At 49.6% G+C, this 22,207-nt stretch overlaps 1 protein-coding gene across 1 annotated transcript in view; it reads left to right on the plus strand.

Moving 5' to 3' along the window:
- Positions 1 to 8,126, plus strand: part of cacng2a (calcium channel, voltage-dependent, gamma subunit 2a) — a 64,013-nt gene extending 55,887 nt beyond the window's left edge. Inside the window, exons 3-4 of the mRNA XM_056287275.1 lie at positions 3,827 to 3,967; positions 7,591 to 8,126. Coding sequence (XP_056143250.1) covers positions 3,827 to 3,967; positions 7,591 to 8,126 — 677 coding nt within the window. The remainder of the gene's footprint in view (positions 1 to 3,826; positions 3,968 to 7,590) is intronic.
- Positions 8,127 to 22,207: the final 14,081 nt, after the last annotated feature.

Raw genomic sequence — 22,207 nt, forward strand, 5'->3', positions numbered from 1 at the left:
CTAGAAGTTTGTTCCAGCTGCACGTGGCATAATAACTAAACAAGCAAATCCACGTTTCCGGTCGAGGTGCAAATTTCAGGTGCTTTACTTACTGCGTACTAGTACGTCACTTCCGTCTCCAGCTGCCTGCACTGGTTACCAGGTAGTTTCAGGATTTCCGAAGGTTTCACCGATTATGTTGAAACCACGGACGAGGCGTTCATGACCTTCTCAGCCCTTACATGCCAAAGTGCAGCCTGAGGTCCTGCAGTAGTTCTCCGAGGCTTTAGATCAACCTGCAAAACCAGACGCATCTTTTAAATCACTTCTTAAAACCCACATCTTTACAAATGTTTATTTGATCAGCTGGTTCTTTTCAGTTAAGGATCAAGGATCGGCTCTGAGCCCTTTCTTGTTTGCAGTGGTGATGAACAGGTTGACAGACAAGATCAGGCAGGAGTCTCCATGGACAATGATGTTTGCGGATGACATTGTGATCTGTAGTGAGAGTAGGGTGCAGGTGGAGGAGAGCCTGGAGAGGTGGAGGTATGCATTGGACAGAAGAGGAATTAAAGACGGTAGGAGCAAGATGGAATACATATGTGTGAATGAGAGGGAGGACAGTGGAATGGTGAGGATGCAAGGAGTGGAGGTGACGAAGGTGGATGAGTTTAAATACTTGGGGTCAACTGTCCAAAGTAACGGGGAGTGCAGAAGAGAGGTGAAGAAGAGAGTGCAGGCAGGGTGGAGTGGGTGGAGAAGAGTGTCAGGAGTGATGGGTGACAGAAGGGTACCAGCAAGAGTTAAAGGGAAGGTTTACAAGATGGTAGTGAGACCAGCTATGTTATATGGTGTGGAGACAGTGATGAAAAGACAGGAGGTGGAGCTGGAGGTGGCAGAGATGAAGATGATAAGATTTTCACTGGGAGTGATGAAGAAGGACAGGATTAGGAACGAGTATATTAGAGGGACAGCTCAGGTTGGACGGTTTGGAGACAAAGCAAGAGAGACAAGATTGAGATGGCTTGGACATGTGTGGAGGAGAGATGCTGGGTATACTGGGAGAAGGATGCTGAATATGGAGCTGCCAGGGAAGAGGAGAAGAGGAAGGCCAAAGAGGAGGTTTATGGATGTGGGGAGGGAGGACATGCAGGTGGCTGGTGTGACAGAGGAAGATGCAGAGGACAGGAAGAGATGGAAACGGATGATCCGCTGTGGCGCCCCCTAACGGGAGCAGCTGAAAATAGTAGTAGTAGTAGTGAAATTTCGTTGTGTGCGCACAATGACAATAAAGTACCTTATCTTATCTTATCTTATCTTAGTAGCAGTAGTAGCAGTAGTAGTAGTAGTAGTAGTAGCAGTAGTAGCAGTAGTAGTAGTAGTGGTGGTGGTGGTTCTCTGCTTTTCCAGTCCTGCTCTGTTGTTTTCTGTCTTTCTGTTCGTTTGTTTGTTCCATAGTGTTGCATCAGGTTTCTCCTGCTTTTAACTTTTGTATTTGTGAAGCACTTTTTAACCTTGCTTTTGCAAAGTGCAAACAGAAATAAAATCATTATTATTATATTATTAATACTGTGCACCAGGAATGTCACTCCTGGTGTCATGCGATGTTTGGGAGTGTCAGGGGAACTGGAAAACATATTGAGGCTACATGAAAACGGTGTTGATACTTGGCCCCCCAACACCTTCCTTCATTTCCTTTACCCTCTGCAGCACATCAGGTGACCACGCCAACACACGTGGAACCTCGTCTGCAGGGGTGTAGCACAAAATTCTGGGCCCTATACATAAGCAGTCTCTGTGGGCCCCTTTCCTCTTTAGCTCCTTAGCTATCATAGCTTTCATATTTAGCTAGCTAGCCAGCCACTGTTCTTTTAAATCTCCTGGCTCACCTTTCTTTTGGGAGAAATTACTCAACAGTTGTTTTCCCTCATTTTGCCAGGCGGACTAAACCATTTTGCACCTTTTGTAAGGGGTGAGAGGGGCCTCATCAGAGAGGGGTGAGAGGGGCCTCATCAGAGAGGGGTGAGAAGGGCCTCAGAGAGCCTCCACTATTTTCTTTAAGTCCCTCAACCGATGTATTGAGCCAATTTAACTGAACTTATGACACTAAGTAGTTAGAAATAAAAATTTGCAAAGCAAAACAAACTTTTAATTCCAGGCTTCCCAAGCCCCCCCCCCTTTCCTTCTGGGCCCTGGCAGGTCGTTCCCCTCCCCCCCCCCCCACTATGACGCTGCTGCTCGTCTGTCGTCTGTCCTCCTGTTCTTACCGTCCATCACCCAGCAGAGAGTGAACGGAGAGTGTCCGGCTGCCGGCGTCCACCACTCACTCTGCCTGTAGCTGTGGGCCGTGGGCTCGGGGTGGAGTGTCGGGGGTGGGGTAGGTGGAGGGGGGGGTTATGGCAGCAGGTAGAGGCAGATGGAGGAAGCCCAGGTCCCCGCGGAGTCGAGCGCACAGCCATCCAGCCAGGCGTCAGCACTTTGGGGAGAAGCTGGGGAAAGTGCTGAGGTGGCAGCCATGCAGGGGGAGTTGTGAAAATTTAACCGGCGTGATGAAAGTTTAAGTGCGCATGTTAAATAGCAGGAGAGAGAGCGCCGCACAAAGGAAGGAAGGAAGGAAGGAAGGAAGGGTGGTGTAAAGGAGGGATGAAGGTGACCTACAAAAAAAGAGAGGATGAAATTCTTCCCTCCGCGCTCCTGTTTCTGTCAAAAGACACTGCGAGAATCAAACACATCGCCTGTCTGTCTGTCTGCTCACTTGTCTGTCAGTCCATCTGTCTGTCTCTCTGCCTACTTGTCTGTCTCTCTGTCTCTCTGTCCGTCTACCTGTCTGTTTGCCTGTCTGTCTGTCTCTCTGCTTGTCGTGTCTGTCTGTCCGCCCATTTGTCTGCCTGCTTGTCTTCCTGTCTGTCTATCTTTCTGCTGGCTGCTTGTCTTCCTGTCTGTCTGTCTTTCTGCTGGCTGCTTGTCTGTCTGTCTGTCTGTCTGTCTGTCTGTCTGTCTGTCTGTCTGTCTGTCTGTCTGCTTATCTGTCTGTCTTTTTGTCTGTCGGCCTGCCTGTCTGTCTGTCTGCTTATCTGTCTGTCTGTTTGTCTGCTTGCCTGCCTGTCTGTCTGTCTGTCTGCTTATCTATCTGTCTGTCTGTCTGTCTTCCTGTATGTCTGTCTGTCTGTCTGTCTGTCTGCTTATCTGTCTGCTTATCTGTCTGTCTGCCTGCCTGTCTGTCTGTCTGTCTGGTCCTCCTGGGCTCTGAGGGTTACTGGCGGGGTGTAGGATGGAGAAAGCCCTGGTCTGAACCTGACAGTAATTTCATTACGTCATCACCATAATGACATCATGTAATAATCATAACATCATCTCACTGCAGCTCTTCCTTCAGGGCAGGCAGCTGTGAGGTCGTGGGTTTGCTCCAGACCACATCGCCCCGCAGCACTTGTGTTGGCTGCTGCTCATATGATGCTACACAATGCAGCCAGTTAGCTCTGCACAGAGCTGGAGAGAGGGGGAGAGAGGGAGAGAGAGACAGAGATAGAGGGAGAGAGACAGAGAGAGAGAGAGAGAGAGAGAGAGAGAGAGAGAGAGAGAGAGAGAGAGAGAGAGAGAGAGAGAGAGAGAGAGAGAGAGAGAGAGGGAGAGTCTGGCAGGGTGATTACATAAGGTTTGGTAACAGCCTCTCAGTGGGTAGTTACACTCGTGAGATGGTGTTGATGGAGTCTTTCACAAATACGATGGAGTGTTGATTAGGATGTGTTTGGAGAGAGAGAGCGCAGATGCTGAACTGTACTCTAATCCCTCTCTCTCTTTCTCTGTCTGTCTGTCTCTCTGTCTCTCTCTCACTGTTCATTCTCAGGTGCTGTGCGAGCCTCAAGCATCTTCCCCATCCTCAGTGTCATCCTGCTCTTCATGGGAGGTTTGTGTATTGCTGCCAGTGAGTTCTACAGGTCACGTCACAACATCATCCTCAGCGCTGGGATCTTCTTTGTGTCTGCAGGTCAGTCAGACCAACAGTGCTGGTCCAGTATCTGGGACAGGTATCTGTGACGAGGTGTGCCACGCCAGTGATATCCACTTCAAATCACGTCCTGTTGTTTTTGTTTGTTTCCAATAGTTGCCCGGCAACTTTTTTAGGTACAGCGTTAGACAAATGGTGTCTGTCTGCCTGTCGCCTGGCACCTGCCAGGCAACAGCATGGGCGCAAGTCCATGAATGCTGGGATGGCATCCAGCGCTTTACTCGTGCCCCCGTCCATAGGGTTAGTAGTTGTGTCAGGAAGGGCATCCGACGTAAAATTTTGCCAAATCAGTATATGGGTTGACAAGACCATACCGGATCGGTCAAGGCCCGGGTTAACAACAGCCGCCATTGGTGCTGTGCCCTCACAGGGTACTGATGGAAAAAGTAAAATGTTCTGTGGTGACCCCTGCCAAACAGGGAATAAGCCTAAAGAAGAAGCTTATCCAAATGGTGTCTGAGTTGTTAGTACAATCTGCATATTTAAAGTACTGTACTGAGGTTTTTACTGCACACTATTGGGGCTATACTATAGTATTCAGTATGCAGAATGCAGTAGGCAGTATACTGTGGATGCTAAGGTGGACTTAAATCCCAAAGAATTTCATCATTTTGAGTAGGGCCGTGCGATATGACCAAAATCTCATGTCACCATATAAGTCATTCATATCCCGATAACAATACATCAGAGATGGAAAAACCTGGTCCAGAAAGTAAAAACCCTAACCGTGTCTTTACTCCATCCATGTACTAAACCAGCTGATTTGGGAAACTAGTCAGTGCAATCTGATGGTTTAGTTAGTACGTGGGTGGAGTAAAGACAAGGTTAGGGTTTTTACTTTCTGGACTGGATTTTTACACCTCTGCGATACATATCATGATATAGGTCATTCATATCATGATAACAATACATATCATGATATCGGTCGTTGATATCACAATAATGATATATATCACGATATATAGGTCATTCATATCACCATAACAATACATATCACGATATATGTCCTTCATATCATGCTAACGATACATATCACAATATAGGTCATTCATGTCACGATATAGGTCACTCATATCTTGGTAATGATACATGTCATGATATAGGTCATTCATATCTTGGTAATGATACATATGATATAGGTCATTCATATCATGCTAACGATACATATCACCATATAGGTCATTCATATCACGATATAGGTCACTCATATCTTGGTAACGATACATATCACAATATAAGTCATTCATATCTTGGTAACGATACATATGATATAGGTCATTCGTATCCTAATAACGATACATATCACAATATAGGTCATTCATATCACAATATAAGTCATTCATATCTTGGTAACGATACATATCATGACATTTGTGATTCATATCACGATAACGATATATATCACGATCTAGGTCATTCATGTCACGATAATGATACATATCACGATATAGGTCATTCATGTCACGATATAGGTCATTCATGTCACGATATAGGTCATTCATATCTTGGTAACGATACATATCATGACATTTGTGATTCATATCACGATAACGATACATATCATGATATAGGTCATTCATATCACGATAACGATACATATCATGATATAGGTCATTCATATCACGATAACGACACATATCACGATATAGGTCATTCATATCACGATATAGCACATTTTCTGAAAATTCCATGAATAAATACTCGTATGTAAAATGACCGCATGGAAAGGTCTATTTCTTATGACATTTTGAATGATATACTCGACAAATAAAAGGTACTTGCCCATATTTGATTATGTTTCTCCCTTTGTTTGGAGGGGGGTTGGTTTCGCGGCGCTCGCCTCCCGGCCGCCGTCTCCGTACTGCTCGACAGGACTCTTGCGCAGGCGCTAAAAGAGGCCGCTGGTGTGGGCGGGCACCGGCGTGCGGCCTGTTTTACAAAGTGCGGGTTTTCTGGTCCGTGTCAGACTTTTCATACCCAAACCACGTCCGTGCGGTAGAAGTCGCCCCTCTTGTAGGTACGAGCTGCCGGTCGGGGTCCTCCGGTGCGGGATTACCCCCCGTTCTGCCTTACGGCCCCTGACGCTTGCGCGCACACTTCCTGCGTGCAAAAGAGCGGGAAAGGTCGTCCAAATGACGAAAACTATTGCCGTAAAGAGTGGGGATTTGCGACACAACTGTAACGTGCATGGATAAGAAGACACGCTGGCTCGCGGGTCTGAGCGGTTAGCGATGTCTCTTGCGGTGCGGGCGACACGGGTTCGCTTCCCGGCCGCGGCAGTTCCTGTAGCCTCCCCGGAAGCGCGCCCTCACGCTTTGTTATTCCCGCGCTCCGAAGAGACTTCTGAGGATCTGCACACTTCCGGGTCCCACCGCTGCCACCAATGTAACCGGTTATTTTCTTGCCCGGTGCGGGATTCGATAAGAGGTGTACTGCACCACAAGGCGACATCACTAACCGCTCGGCTAAAGGGTCAGACCCGTTAACTAGGGGCTAACGTGTCTTATTAGTAGTTTACAGTTGTTTAGTGGCCATAAATTCCATACTTAATACGACCCCATACGTCGTTTGTGCAAGCAGCTCATTACGACCCATAGTTACGTTTTACAGTTAAGCGACCTCTAGTGGTCGTGCTGCCAATCGCAATCTTAGTTACTAGACGGCGAAACAACGCAAAAACGCACTGACTACATATTCTATTGTTCTGAAATTGTTTTACCACTATTTACAGACGACTCCCCTATGAGGCCTTGTAAAAGGATGTCAACAAGTAGATAAAAACCCACAATGCACAGAGGCGAACAGTATCTGGCATATCTCCTGCCGCCTGTAGGGGCGCTAATTTAGGAAACGCTCCTGTGGGCCGTATACATACGACCTATGTGGTCGTACGGTTTGGAGGACTTGTAGGAATATGCATACACATCTTTCACATACGTAACTTGCCATACCAGCATCATGCCTACTAAAGTGTGTATATTTGTGTCAGTATAAACAATGTGGACACTCCTGACGTATGCAACTCAAGAGGCCATGTGACTGGCTGGACGTGGTCGTCCGTTATCCAACACAGCCCGACTCCTGGCAGTTAGAAGTCAGTAACTGCGTCCCTGCCTTCTTCTATCTCTTCTGTTCCCTGGATCCTGTTGCTAGGCTAAAGGCGGCCCGCTGGGATTCATCTCTAAAAATATGGTGTCCCTGACATACTTTCCCAACATGCACTGTGTCACCGTACAGTCAAAGTATACGTACCAATATATGAATCCTGAACCATGTTCTGCGCCGTTCCAAACGGTCTGTATCAGAACCTAAAGCCCTTCTCTTACAATTCAAGGGCAAAGGTCATGGCTGTCGGTCAGGTGAGTCCGACATCTGGGCAGAAGTCAAACACGGCACGCATGAATCAGCTCATTACAGATAAATGGTCTGACAGTGGCGTGTTTTGTGAGTGCCGGTGTGCTGCTCGTTGATGTGTTGGTCTGTCAACTCCTCCCTAACGAGAACTGATCATCTCTTCTGTCCTTTTCTTCCTCCATGTCTCATCCCTACAAACCGACGCCGCTTCATCTCTGCTGCACGCTGGACCGGGGAACGCCGCCCAGGCCTGAGCAACATCATCGGGATCATCGTGTACATATCAGCCAACGCGGGGGACCCGTCCAAGAGCGACTCCAAGAAGAACAGCTACTCGTACGGCTGGTCCTTCTACTTCGGGGCGCTCTCCTTCATCATGGCCGAGATGGTGGGCGTGCTGGCCGTGCACATGTTCATCGACCGCCACCGGCAGCTTCGAGTTGGGGCGCGAGCTGCCGACTACCTTCAGGGGTCGGCAATAACGCGTATCCCCAGCTACCGGTACCGGTATCGGCGCCGCTCGCGCTCCTCCTCCCGCTCCACGGACCCGTCCCACTCGCGCGACACCTCGCCAGTGGGCCTCAAGGGCTTCAGCGCACTGCCATCCACAGAGATCTCCATGTACACACTGCCCCGGGACACGCTCAAGTCCTCCGGCACACCCACCGCCACCTACAACTCGGAGAGGGACCACAACTTCCTCCAAGTCCACAACTGCATTCAGAAGGACTTGAAAGACTCGTCCCACACCAACACAGCCAACCGACGCACCACGCCCGTATGAGGGAGGCCGCAGGCAGAGCCCGGCCCGGCTCTGGCCCGGCCCGACGAGGGGAGCCCAGGAGACCGGGGCAACCCCCCGCGTGTGTCAAATCCACCACACGAGAGGATGGCTTCCCATGTTTAGAGACTTTCTGTTTGTTTGTTTGTTTGTTTGATTTCTTTTTGTTAAGCTGCATGACTTTTCCATGAACGTTATCGAGGGATTCGGTTTCTGGAGTGGCGCAGGAATATGAAAGCGGGTCAGATTGTACAGAGCAAGAGTGAGAAGTTGTTTTTTTTGTTTTTGTTCTGCTCTTTATTTGCAGAAGGTCAAAGGTTAAAAGGTTCAGGAGCACTGGAGGTCCGTGGGGGGGGGGGTGCTTGGAGATTTCATGATTTCATGACATTTGATTTTGAGGTTTAGCGGAGCAGCAGCCGAGGCTCCGGGTCGCTCAAACGACCAGTCCTCTTTTAGTTCCCTCCGTTCGCTCTGTTGCATCGAAACTGTGAATGGTTGCAGTTTGGGGTTCAGTAAGAATTAGCCCAACCTGTAAACTCTAACAAAGGTACTATATATATACATATATATGTATTACTTTTATAAATAAATTATTACGTTAATAATCAAGAGTTACAGACTTTACTGAAGCAAAAAAAAACAAAACAACAAAAAAAAAACAGAAAGAAAACACAGCAAGTCGACGGAACCGAGCGCTGTCGCTCACCAGGCCCAGACTTTCGGGACCGGGTCGCGTCCAAACGACGGCAGCCGACGGTAGAAAAATATCTATTCTTTTAATAGAACCTTCTCGTCTTTTTCTCAATCCCTGTTCGCTTTTCTTTTTCCGGGGGGGAGGGGGTGGGGGGGGCGGGGTCGTTACAGGAGAGTCGAACCCCTCATCCGAAAGAAGCGACGAGGTCAAGAGGTCACGAAGGCAAAGACTCAAAACAGAGAAGGAAGGAGGAGAGGGGGGGAGGAAAAGAAGAGGATGCCGGACGCGAGACAAACAGGAAGTTGGTGGTAAACAGGAAGTTGGCGGTAAGCAGGAAGTTGGCGGTAAACAGGAAGTTGGCGGTAAACAGGAAGTTGGCGGTAAACAGGAAGTTGGCGGTAAGCAGGAAGGGGCAACAGGAAGCTGAGCGACTCGCCGTGTCAGACGTCTAAATGCATGCTAGAAACCTGCAGCAACTCTGCTCCTGAGAAACTTAAGTTTTAAAGTAAAATAACCACAAGGGGGGGAAAAAAAAGCAAAAGACGCTACAAATTAAAGTATTGATGTTTTCACGTGTATCTTTTATTTTTCTATTATTTATCTTGTTCAATTTGTTGCTTTTGTGAGCCAAACCAAACAACCTACGTTGAACAAGACTGCTTTTGTTTTTTTTAATTGTTTGGTTGATTTCTTTACGGATATATAGATATATGTATGTATGTATTTTATTTTGGAAATTCACACAGCCTTAGTCATTTCTTGGTTTCTTTTTGGTTTCTGACGTGTTGTTCAAGTTGAAAATGAAATCTTTAAAAGGTGCCAAAACCGAATGATCCTATACTTGGATGCATCAAGTCCTGACGAATAAAACACGAACCCCCGGGGGAACAACGTGCCCTGTTTCACTGTGTGTATCTGTCACAACACACACACACACACACACACACACACACACACACACACACACACACACACACACACACACACACACACACACACAACACCTAGCTAGCTAGCTAGCTAACCCCATAACATTTAATTTCATCAGACACTCGTCTCATTTTCTGACCCTGTTCAAAGTTTGATGCTCAGGGCACTTTACTGTTCATCATCATCATCTTCATCTTCATCTTCATCACACACACACACATTTTCTCAGTAGTGTCATGTTGTGTGTGTGTGTGTGTGTGTGTGTGTGTGTGTGTGTGTGTGTGTGTGTGTGTGTGTGTGTGTGTGTGTGTGTGTGTGTGTGTGTGTGTTCTCTTGGATCTCCACCTTACTGAGGTGGAGAAGCTTGCATGCACCAATGATCCCAAGAGTTATGACGTGCGGAGCTCGGCTCCTGGTAGGGTCACCCAAGGCCAATAGGTCAAGGGGAAGGTTACGGATGAAGCGCGATCCAACAAAGACCCCAGCGGCGGAACTGGTGGAAGATGTCTCCAGGTCACAAAGTCAGTGAAGGCGGATGAAGGCTGCAACACAGGGTGGTCCCCAGTCTTCTTGGCTCTCCATGTCACTGGACTCTGGCCAACCCCCTGCCGAGGACCGGGGAGTGGCTGCAGGAGCATCAGCCACTCCACGTAAAAAGCTGTCGCATAGAGGCGTCCTCCCATTATGTGGCTCCGGCACCGGCCGCTACACCCACCTGAGGACCCAGAGGGACCCAGGGGGACCCAGAGGGAGGACGGTCACACTTGACCCTGAGTGACCACCAATGATGAGGATGATGATGTACAGCAGTGATACCAGTGGCAGCTGGCCAGTAGAGGGCGCTGGGGCGCCGCCCCCTTCAAACATCAAGCGATGAAAATCTACTTAACCATGTTAAATATCAGTTAGTTGTGTAATGCAAATAATGATGAAATGAAAGTGTTGTCAGTCTGTGAGCGCCTGTCAGCAGCATTAAATATTGGTTAAAATGGTGTTTGGTTGGTTTCTGTCTGAATACATATACTTCCTGTCTGAATACATATACTTCCTGTCTGAATACACATACTTCCTGTCTGAATACATGTACATCCTGGGTGAGGGGCGCCGGCCAAACCATACCTTATGTAAGCCCTCGAACTTGTGGCGAGCAGGTGACCTGAGGCTGCTGTCTGATTGGTTTCTTCAGATTTTCCAGGGGGCGCTGTTCTGTGCTGCCCCAGACACGCCCACTTTTATTGGCAGTGAATTGGTATTGTTCTAATGGTTATTGATCTAATGTGATTGGACGATTGTCGTGGCTGTCAATCATGTTCACACCCACCACGACGCCTCGTCTCGACTGTCAATCATCCACCGTCTACGAACCCTGATAACATCTATAGGCTGCGTTGTCCTTCTGAATAACTGTGTGGACATTAAAGCAGCTGTCAGGTGGGCTGCGCCAAGGTAAATTGCGCCCCCCCTCCCCCCAATTTTTAGCACCAGCCGCCACTGGGTGATACTTGATTACAGCCTGTGTATGTGCATGTACATGATGTGTATGTACGCATGTATTGTACATGTGTGTGCGTGGGGTATGTTTTATATGTCAAAGAAAGGTGAATCAGCTCATGTGGACACAAGGTTTACTGACCGACACCTTCATCTTCATCTAAGTGACCTCTTCAGCCTCACCTGACTGCAGGTGTCCCGCCCTTATAAACAATACAGCTGCCTAACGACTGCAACCAACGACCAGTTACACATGCAGATATGGGGGTGACCATTAACTAGAGTTACTATGGCCATGTGTCCTACTCGCAGAGGACTGGGGAATGTTTGCAATCACAGCATTGTAAGATCATTTCACTCCATGCACCTGCACACATGAAACGAAACAAGATGTTGCTTCCCCCAACCCACAGCAGTGCAACACAAAGACAAAAGCACAGCCAAAAACTACAAGAACCCATATATCCAAACTACGAAAACACATATATCCAACATATATATATTAAAAAAACAGCAAACGCCATGATGACTGTCAGCATGGGCTAGCAGTTAGCTTAGCCTGCCCCGCTTCTGCGTCCTGTCAGACCGCCCTCGGTGTTACCTCTTTGGGCGCAGCTCCAGGCAGGGCCGTGGTCCCTGGGCCCACAGGACGCGCAGAGCAGGCTCCCCCAGCCGATCCGGCACCAGCTCTCCCAGCCATTAAACCAAAACACTGGGCCCCAGTACCTCAGATCGGCCTTGGTGAAAGGATACTATGCTTATATCTTGACCTGACATTGTGTCCCAAGCCAGACCACAAAATCATCCATCCATCCATTATCCAAACCAGGCGCGCCAGATCATTTCCGAAGTGCGTGTGCAGGGTGTACTGCGTAGCGCTATAAGAGCGCAGGGCCGTTTGCCTGGATTTGCGGTTCTAATACAATAAAGCACGTTATTGAAGACACGCGTCCGCCCCATCTTTTGACTTTGTTGCAGTTAGGCAGTCTCAATGTAGCGTTCTGTGTTGAGCTTGAACGCTTAAGTGATACATTGTATTCAGTTTTGAGTCACCTGACCTACGTGTCTTTGGACTGTGGGAGGAAACCGGAGCCCCCGGAGGAAACCCACGCAGACACGGGGAGAACATGCAGACTCCGCACAGAGGACGACCCGGGACGACCCCCAAGGTTGGACTACCCGGGGCTCGACCCCGGGGCTCGAACCCAGGACCTTCCTGCTGTGAGGCGTCTGCGTTACCCACTGCACCACCGTGCCGCCCTGTCAATCACTTGTCAATGTATATTTGTGTATACTTGATTTGAATTTCGCTTTGGTTGTTATAGCGGTGCAGGATTTGACAGGTTTACTTGCTCTGTCCTGTCAATAAGAGGTGGGTGGGTCCCATCATCTCTGTACATATGATTTTACCTGTGTTAACCAAGAGGCCATCTATGTGAAGAGGGAACGGCCATCCCTGAATGGGGGGGGGCTAAGAGTACATCTGTCAGCGTCTTACGATGCTGTGATGGAAACTATTCCCCAATCCTCTGTGAACAGTACACATGGCCGTCACTGTATTGTTTATAAGGGTGGGGGTACCTGCAGTCACTGTATCGTTTATAAGGGTGGGGACACCTGCAGTGACTGTATTGTTTATAAGGGTGGGGGTACCTGCAGTGACTGTATTGTTTATAAGGGTGGGGGTACCTGCAGTCACTGTATCGTTTATAAGGGTGGGGGTACCTGCAGTCACTGTATTGTTTATAAGGGTGGGGTACCTGCAGTCACTGTATCGTTTATAAGGGTGGGGTACCTGCAGTCACTGTATCGTTTATAAGGGTGGGGACACCTGCAGTGACTGTATTGTTTATAAGGGTGGGGGTACCTGCAGTGACTGTATTGTTTATAAGGGTGGGGGTACCTGCAGTCACTGTATCGTTTATAAGGGTGGGGGTACCTGCAGTCACTGTATTGTTTATAAGGGTGGGGTACCTGCAGTCACTGTATTGTTTATAAGGGTGGGGACACCTGCAGTCACTGTATCGTTTATAAGGGTGGGGGTACCTGCAGTGACTGTATTGTTTATAAGGGTGGGGGTACCTGCAGTCACTGCATTGTTTATAAGGGTGGGGTTCACTGTATTGTTTATAAGGGTGGGGGTACCTGCAGTCAGGTGAGACTGAAGAGGTCACTTAGATGAGTGATGGGACCAGCACGGGGATCGCCGGTTCGAATCCCCGTGTTACCTCCGGCTTGACCGGGCGTCCCTACAGACACAATTGGCCGTGTCTGCGGGCGGGAAGTCGGTTGTGTCCTGGTCGCTGCACTAGCGCCTCCTCTGGTCAGTCAGGAGAACTGGGGGGAATAGTGTGATCCTCCCACGCGCTACATCCCCCTGGTGAAATTCCTCACTGTCAGGTGAAAAGAAGCGGCTGGTGACTCCACATGTATGGGAGGAGGCATGTGGTAGTCTGCAGCCCTCCCCGGATCAGCAGAGGGGGTGGAGCAGAGACCGGGACGGCTTGGAAGAGTGGGGTCTTATTAGTCGGATACAATTGGGGAGAAAAGGGGGGGGTGAGTGATGTAACGTGTGTGTCAGTAAACGTTGTGTCCAGATGAACTGACTCCACCTTATCTGACTGTCTCACCTGGCTGACTGTCTCACCTGGCTGACTGCCTCACCTGGTTGACTGCCTCACCTGGCTGACTGTCTCACCTGGCTGACTGCCTCACCTGGTTGACTGCCTCACCTGGCTGACTGTCTCACCTGGCTGATTGTCTCACCTGGCTGATTGTCTCACCTGGCTGACTGAACTTCAAGACAAGTGTCACGTGTCCTTTCCGCACCTGATACCTGCGTGTGTGAGATGCTCATGCACACATCTTTTCACTGTGTGTGTGTGTGTGTGTGTGTGTGTGTGAGAGAGAGAGAGCGAGAGCGAGAGAGAGAGCGAGAGAGCGAGAGAGCGAGAGAAACTCTTCCTTACCTCTCTCTTCACTGTTTCCTCCATCTTTTCCTCCACTGACGTCAGTTGACACGTGCTTATTCATGTCCTTCAGTAACAACCGACCCAGAGTCAGCTGAGGTGACAGCACAGAGGTGCATTATGGGACGAACAGGTTCGTCATCACGGGCCCAGTGGTTAGCGGTGTCGCCTCACAGCGAGAAGGTCCTGGGTTCGAACCCCGGGATTGTCCAGCCTCGGAAGAGGAAGCGCTAGTGCAGCGACCAGGACACATACCCACATCCAGCTCCCCATAACAGACCGCTACGCTCCCCGGAGGCCCCATCTCAGAGGAGTTTGAAGGAGGAATGGAGGTGGTGGAATAAACTGCTGCTCAGGTGAGATACCGGAAACCAGAACTTTCCTCACAGCGTCACGTTACTGTGATGACTGGAGCAGCTCTGACGCCTGGACTGCTGAGACGATATCAGCTCTTCATCCACCTGGATGCGCTCCTCCTCTTCTTCTTCTTCTTCTTCTTCTCTTCTTCTCGGCTTCTGTTCTTCTTCTCTTCTCTTCTGCTTCTGTTCTTCTTCTTCTTCTTCTCCTGCCAGGTAAACGCCAGGGAGGAAGCGACATGTTACGCACAGAGACCCATGGCGTCTTTTCCTCCGACTGCAAAACAAAGACAATAAACACAATGGATACAGTAGATACAGTAGATACAGTGGATACAGCAGATACAGCAGATACAGTAGATACAGTGGATACAGCAGATACAGCAGATACAGTAGATACAGTGGATACAGCAGATACAGTAGATACAGTAGATACAGTGGATACAGCAGATACAGCAGATACAGTAGATACAGTGGATACAGCAGATACAGTAGATACAGCAGATACAGTAGATACAGTAGATACAGTAGATACAGTAGATACAGCAGATACAGTAGATACAGTAGATACAGTAGATACAGCAGATACAGTAAATCCAGGAGCAGCTGTCAGTGTAAAGACAACATCCAACACCTTCTGTACCTTCTGCAGCAGCAGCAGCCTGGAAGCGTTCCACACTACTGTGTGTGTGTGTGTGTGTGTGTGTGTGTGTGTGTGTGTGTGTGTGTGTGTGTGTGTGTGTGTGTGTGTGTGTGAGAGAGAGAGAGAGAGAGAGAGAGAGAGAGAGAGAGAGAGAGAGAGAGAGAGAGAGAGAGAGAGAGAGAGAGAGAGAGAGAGCATGTGCGTGAGAGAGAGAGTGTGTGTGAAAGAGTGTGTGTGTGTGCGTGAGAGATAGAGTGCGTGTGTGAGAGGAGAGTGTGTGTGAGTGTGAGTGTGTGTGAGAGAGAGAGTGCGTGTGAGAGCGTGTGTGTGAGAGAGAGAGGGCGCGAGAGAGAGAGCGAGAGAAAGGGGGGGGGCTCTTGTTTGTGCTGATCAGAAGACGGGTGGTGGGCGACCAGAGACGGGTGGTGGGTGGCCAGGAGACGGGTGGTGGGTGACCAGAGACGGGTGGTGGGTGACTAGAGACGGGTGGTGGGTGACTAGGAGACGGGTGGTGGGTGACCAGAGACGGGTGGTGGGTGACCAGAGACGGGTGGTGGGTGACCAGGAGACGGGTGGTGGGTGACCAGGAGACGGGTGGTGGGTGACCAGAGACGGGTGGTGGGTGACCAGAGACGGTTGGTGGGTGGCCAGGAGACGGGTGGTGGGTGACTAGAGACGGGTGGTGGGTGGCCAGAGACGGGTGGTGGGTGACTAGAGACGGGTTGTGGGTGGCCAGAGACGGGTGGTGGGTGACCAGAGACGGGTGGTGGGTGGCCAGAGACGGGTGGTGGGTGACCAGAGACGGGTGGTGGGTGGCCAGAGACGGGTGGTGGGTGACCAGAGACGGGTGGTGGCTGACTAGAGACGGGTGGTGGGTGACTAGAGACGGGTGGTGGGTGACTAGAGACGGGTGGTGGGTGACTAGAGACGGGTGGTGGGTGACTAGAGACGGGGGAGACTGCGCTCCTCCCCAGCCAGGTTATGGTGGGTGTACAGAGGTGCGTGTGGAACAGAGTTATGATCACCACCTGAATAAAAAATAAAATGATCACCTGCCATGACCCCATCCCACCACACCAGCCCCCCCCCCGGCAGCAGAAGAGACAGTAAGATCCACAGTCGGACACAAAGCAGAATAAATCAGCGTCCCCACGTCAGCAGACATTATTTCACAATGACGTATCTCCTTCATTCCAGCCTGAAACAGGAAGCGGGGCAAAACACGCACACAAACACAGGGATCCAACGCAGGTTGTGTCACACGCTCGGTGCTCTTTCAAGGAGACGGGCCCGTGTTCCGCCCCCTGCTGGTCAGAAGGAGGGCTGCAGGCAGGCCGCCAGGCGGCAGGGGGAACGCGGTGTCCGCGGACGGGCTCTGAATACTGATGGCAGTGCGGAGCTGCGGGAGCTGCGGGAGCTGCGGGAGCACACCTTACCTTTAAACATCTGACACCACCACCCTCTCTGTGATGCTGGAGGATCAGGGATACACACATTAGTCAATATCACACTGATACAGATATGACAACATACACACACACACGCATGCGCGCGCACGATGCCAGCAGCATTTGCTTTTCATGAATTTGACATTGAAGTGCGAAGACGGTGTGTAGCAGACGGTGTGTAGCAGACGGTGTGTAGCAGACGGTGTGTAGAAGACGGTGTGTAGAAGACGGTGTGTAGAAGACGGTGTGTAGCAGACGGTGTGTAGAAGACGGTGTGTAGAAGACGGTGTGTAGAAGACGGTGTGTAGAAGATGGTGTGTAGAAGATGGTGTGTAGAAGATGGTGTGCAGAAGACGGTGTGTAGCAGACGGTGTGTAGAAGACGGTGTGTAGAAGACGGTGTGCAGAAGACGGTGTGTAGAAGACGGTGTGTAGAAGACGGTGTGTAGAAGACGGTGTGTAGAAGACGGTGTGTAGAAGACGGTGTGTAGCAGACGGTGTGTAGAAGACGGTGTGTAGCAGACGGTGTGTAGAAGACGGTCGCTGAGGAAAAGACGGGAGGCGGAGCTGCACCCCAGATAGCAGAGTCTTTGGCCCAAATATGGCCCACGTCTGCAGTTAGCTTACCGCCCACGTTTGGCCTTGAATGACGGCGTTGACTCAGGGTGAGTGTGGCTACCTCACTCAGCCACACTTGGGCCACATTTGGGCCACATCTGGCCTGGCTGGGTCACAGCACATCATAATATGTGCTGTGACCCGAGTCAGGCCCAGCTTATGACATGTGGGCCACGTCCAGCCCACACAACAGTTGCTAGTGTTGTAACTGAGCCCTAAGTACCAAAAGTGCCCCAGATTAGGACCAAAGGTGTCTGCTGTCTGGGAGGTGGCAGAGGTGAAGATGATGAGATTTTCATTGGGAGTGATGAAGAAGGACAGGATCAGGAACAAGTATATTAGAGGGACAGCTCGGGTTGGACGGTTTGGAGACAAAGCAAGAGGGACAAGATGGAGATGGTTTGGACATGTGTGGAGGAGAGATGCTGGGTATACTGGGAGAAGGATGCTGAATATGGAGCTGCCAGGGAAGAGGAGAAGAGGAAGGCCAAAGAGGAGGTTTATGGATGTGGGGAGGGAGGACATGCAGGTGGCTGGTGTGACGGAGGAAGATGCAGAGGACAGGAAGAGATGGAGACGGATGATCCGCTGTGGCGCCCCCTAACGGCAGCAGCCATAAGAGGAAGAAGGAGACATTGAAGTGAGAAAAAGACTTGGAGTCTTAGCTGAGTGCAGGTTTTTCTGTAGTAACGTGTCCCAGTCTCAGTACAGTCCAACATGAGAGCACTCATCACTCTCCCTCTGCCTGCTGGTCAGCGGATGACAGAGGCGAGTGCAGAGAGAGGTTACACACCCACATTATAAAAACACAGAAGAAGAGAGAAGACAGCCAGCACTAGAGCCCCTCCCCTCTGCTGTCCTCTAAAAGGAACATTTAATCCTGCAGGAAGAGAAGTCACCCTGTCTCTCTCCCCAGGACAGAGACAAAGACAGATGAGACACAGATGAGAGAGAGAGAGAGAGAGAGAGAGAGAGAGAGAGAGAGAGAGAGAGAGAGAGAGAGAGAGAGAGAGAGAGAGAGAGAGAGAAGCTTGTTGGGTGGGGTGGTGGTCAGAATGGCCTCCACCCATTTATAATAACTGTACCAGGTGTGCGGGCCACCCTGCCAGATCCCCCATCAGGCGGAACACAGTCTGATAATGTGATCCTCAAGGGTTTACCTAACGTGAGAGTCAATGCACCGCTGGTATTGTGGCCTCCTTACAACACACCGACTTGTTCCATTGGTGTTATTTTATTGTGTTTGCTTTGTGTGTTGTCTGGGCTTTGTCTTTTACCCACTTGTCTTTGTCTGTTATGGACCCCGAGTCTGCAGTAACGTTTTGAATTGAATTGAATTGAATCACATCCCTCATTCTACAGGACGACACACTGTCTGCCTGCCGTCCAGGCCAGGGTACCCCCCCCCCCCCCCACACACACACACACACAACTGAAGTGGGCATGCACACACCTGCTGACATACAAAAATCAACACAAACAAACACACAACTGAGGTGTGCTCACAGACATGGGGATGCACACACCTGCTGACATACAAAAATCAACACAACACAACACAACACAACACAACACACACACACACACACGCACAAACACCCACACACACACACGCGCACGCGCACACACACATGCACGGCCAAATACTTGGCTCTCCTCTGCACTGTCCCAGCATGCATAAGATTTACCTGGCTCCTGTCCCACTAGCAACAGCTGCTGCTAACTCAGGACACACACACACACACACACACACACACACACACTAATATATAATGTAATTCTTAATGACATTTATTGAAATTTAATGAAAATTTTTCTGGCACAGGACACAAATCCTCTACACCAGACTTGACAAATCAAAACAAACAACCATATAAAAAAGAACCACAATATAGTTATTAAAATCACAATAATCTCACAAATAATCACAATATATAACAAATAATATGTAACGTATAATATAATATATAACATGTAATATATAAGATAATATACAACGTATAATATATAACATATAATATATAACGTATAATATAACATATAATACATAACATATAACATATAATATAATATATAAGATAATATACAACGTATAATATATACTATATAATATATAACATCTAATATAATATATAATATATAACATATAATATATAATATATAAGATAATATACAACGTATAATATATACTATATAATATATAGCATATAATATAATATATAATACATAACATATAACATATAATATATAAGATAATATATAACGTACATATAATATACGGCCTTATGCTGTGGTGCCTTCATGACAGCTTATTTGAGATCATGCAGGGTTTACCTGCTGTACTGGACTGCTGTACTGGACTGGACTGCTGGACTGGACTGCTGTACTGGACTGGTGCAGAGCGGTCTGTATAATACTAGATGGTCCACAGAGCTGCTACCAGAGGAGGGACTAGCAGGCCCGTTCGGACGCCTGCAGGCCCTCCCAGACGGGATCAGTGTGACCGGATCGTTTCAGTCCTTTCGGACTTGAGTCCCATTTGCAGGAGAAGCGGGTTATGTAAAGGAGTGGTGTGCAACACTGCAGCAAGGCGAGGGTCAGCGCCTCTGGAGGTTATTACATAACAACGGGCCATCTCCACGGCTCTCCCCCAGCCAACAACACACACACACACACACACACACACACACACTCTGCTGCACACCAACACAACGCAGAGCAGCCCCGTCTCACCAGCGGGAGACACACAATATGAACCAGAAGACGAGCTGCAGCTCAACATGAACGCTTAATTCACAGAGATGAACTTTCCACTAACGGAAGGACTTCCTCTTCCTGTTTGGCAGCACCTAACGGAAAGCTGGTTTGACATTACAGACCTGGCAAGGGAGCTCGCAGGCGAGCATCTGGTGGCCGGGCCTTGGCTCATGGGGCCCGAACTGGGCCCAGCCCGAAAAAACAACATGGAACCACCACCCCGTGGACCCACCGCCCGCGGAGGACGAGTACTGGGGTAGGGTGCGATGCAGGCCAGGCAGCAGGCAAAGGCAGGGACCAGGGCATGTGGACTTCCGGCATCGCAGACTGTTCCAGGACCAACTGGGAGGAGACCCCGGGGTGGACCCAGCACTCGCTGGAGGGACTACATGTCCATTCTGGCCTGGGAACACCTTGGGACCCCCCCCCCCCAGGAGGAGCTGGAGGGCGTTGCTGGGGAGAGGGATGTCGGGAGTGCCCTACTTAGCTCGCTGCCACCGCGACCCCACCCCGGAGGAGCGGCTGGAGATGAGAGATGAGAGATTGACATCTGACATGAGGCGTGTAGTTTAGGCTGGGTTCACCCTTGGATCTGGCCCTGCACACGGTTCTCTCCTGACCCTGAGAGAACAACCGCTTTGGCTGGAAAAAAGTCGGAAAATCTTGGAAGTGCTGCCTCATTCAGAGACTGCTGTCCCTCGGCTCTCGAGACATCAGTGAAATGAGGAGCAGGGGGACCTTGAAAACCATCCTGAAAATCCGCTTTTCTGCAAAGTGTGAAATATTATGTAGATGTGTCTCAGGCAGGCGTTAAGCGGGACAGCTAAATGAGCTGCGTGGCCCCAGGGCCCTCCTCACTACCTGCCCAACAGCAGCTGATGAGTCAGAGAAAACCACAAGGACTCATTATGAACTCAGGCCATGTGGACCCAACACACACACACACACGTTTCTTAATCCCACTCCTGGAGCCCCGTCCTCCACATCTTCTATCGACCCTTCCTCCTAACACACCTGATACAAATGACTGTGATAAACAACCTTCTTCCTCTTCCGGCTGCTCCCGTTAGGGGGCGCCACAGCGGATCATCCGTTTCCATCTCTCCCTGTCCTCTGCATCTTCCTCCGTCACACCAGCCACCTGCATGTCCTCCCTCACCACATCCATAAACCTCCTCTTTGGCCTTCCTCTTCTCCTCTTCCCTGGCAGCTCCATATTCAGCATCCTTCTCCCAGTATACCCAGCATCTCTCCTCCACACATGTCCAAACCATCTCAATCTTGTCTCTCTTGCTTTGTCTCCAAACCGTCCAACCTGAGCTGTCCCTCTAATATAATCGTTCCTAATCCTGTCCTTCTTCATCACTCCCAGTGAAAATCTTATCTTCATCTCTGCCACCTCCAGCTCCACCTCCTGTCTTTTCATCAGCGCCACTGTCTCCAAACCATATAACATAGCTGGTCTCACCACCATCTTGTAAACCTTCCCTTTAACTCTTGCTGGTACCCTTCTGTCACACATCACTCCTGACACTCTTCTCCACCCACTCCACCCTGCCTGCACTCTCTTCTCCACCTCTCTACTGCACTCCCCGTTAGTTTGGACAGTTGACCCCAAGTATTTAAACTCATCCACCTTCATCACCTCCACTCCTTGCATCCTCACCATTCCACTGTCCTCCCTCTCATCCACACATAGGTATTCCGTCCTGCTCCTACTGACTTTCATTCCTCTTCTCTCCAGTGCATACCTCCACCTCTCCAGGCTCTCCTCCACCTGCACCCTACTCTCACTACAGATCACAATATCATCCGCAAACATCATAGTCCACGGAGACTCCTGCCTGATCTCATCCGTCAACCTGTCCATCACCATTGCAAACAAGAAAGGGCTCAGAGCCGATCCTTGATGTAATCCCACCTCCACCTTGACCCCATCTGTCACTCCAACCACACCCCTCACCACTGTCACACTGCCCTCATACATATCCTGCACCACTCCTACATACTTCTCTGCCACTCCCGACTTCCTCATACAACACCACACCTCCTCTCTCGCCACCCTGTCGTATGTTTTCTCTAAATCCAGACACAATGTACCTCCTCCTGGCCTCCTCTATACTTCTCCATCAACATTCTCAAAGCAAACATCACATCTGTGGTGCTCTTTCCTGGCATG

This window comes from Lampris incognitus, chromosome 10, assembly GCF_029633865.1.
Source record: "Lampris incognitus isolate fLamInc1 chromosome 10, fLamInc1.hap2, whole genome shotgun sequence".
Taxonomy (NCBI): Eukaryota; Metazoa; Chordata; class Actinopteri; order Lampriformes; family Lampridae; genus Lampris; species Lampris incognitus.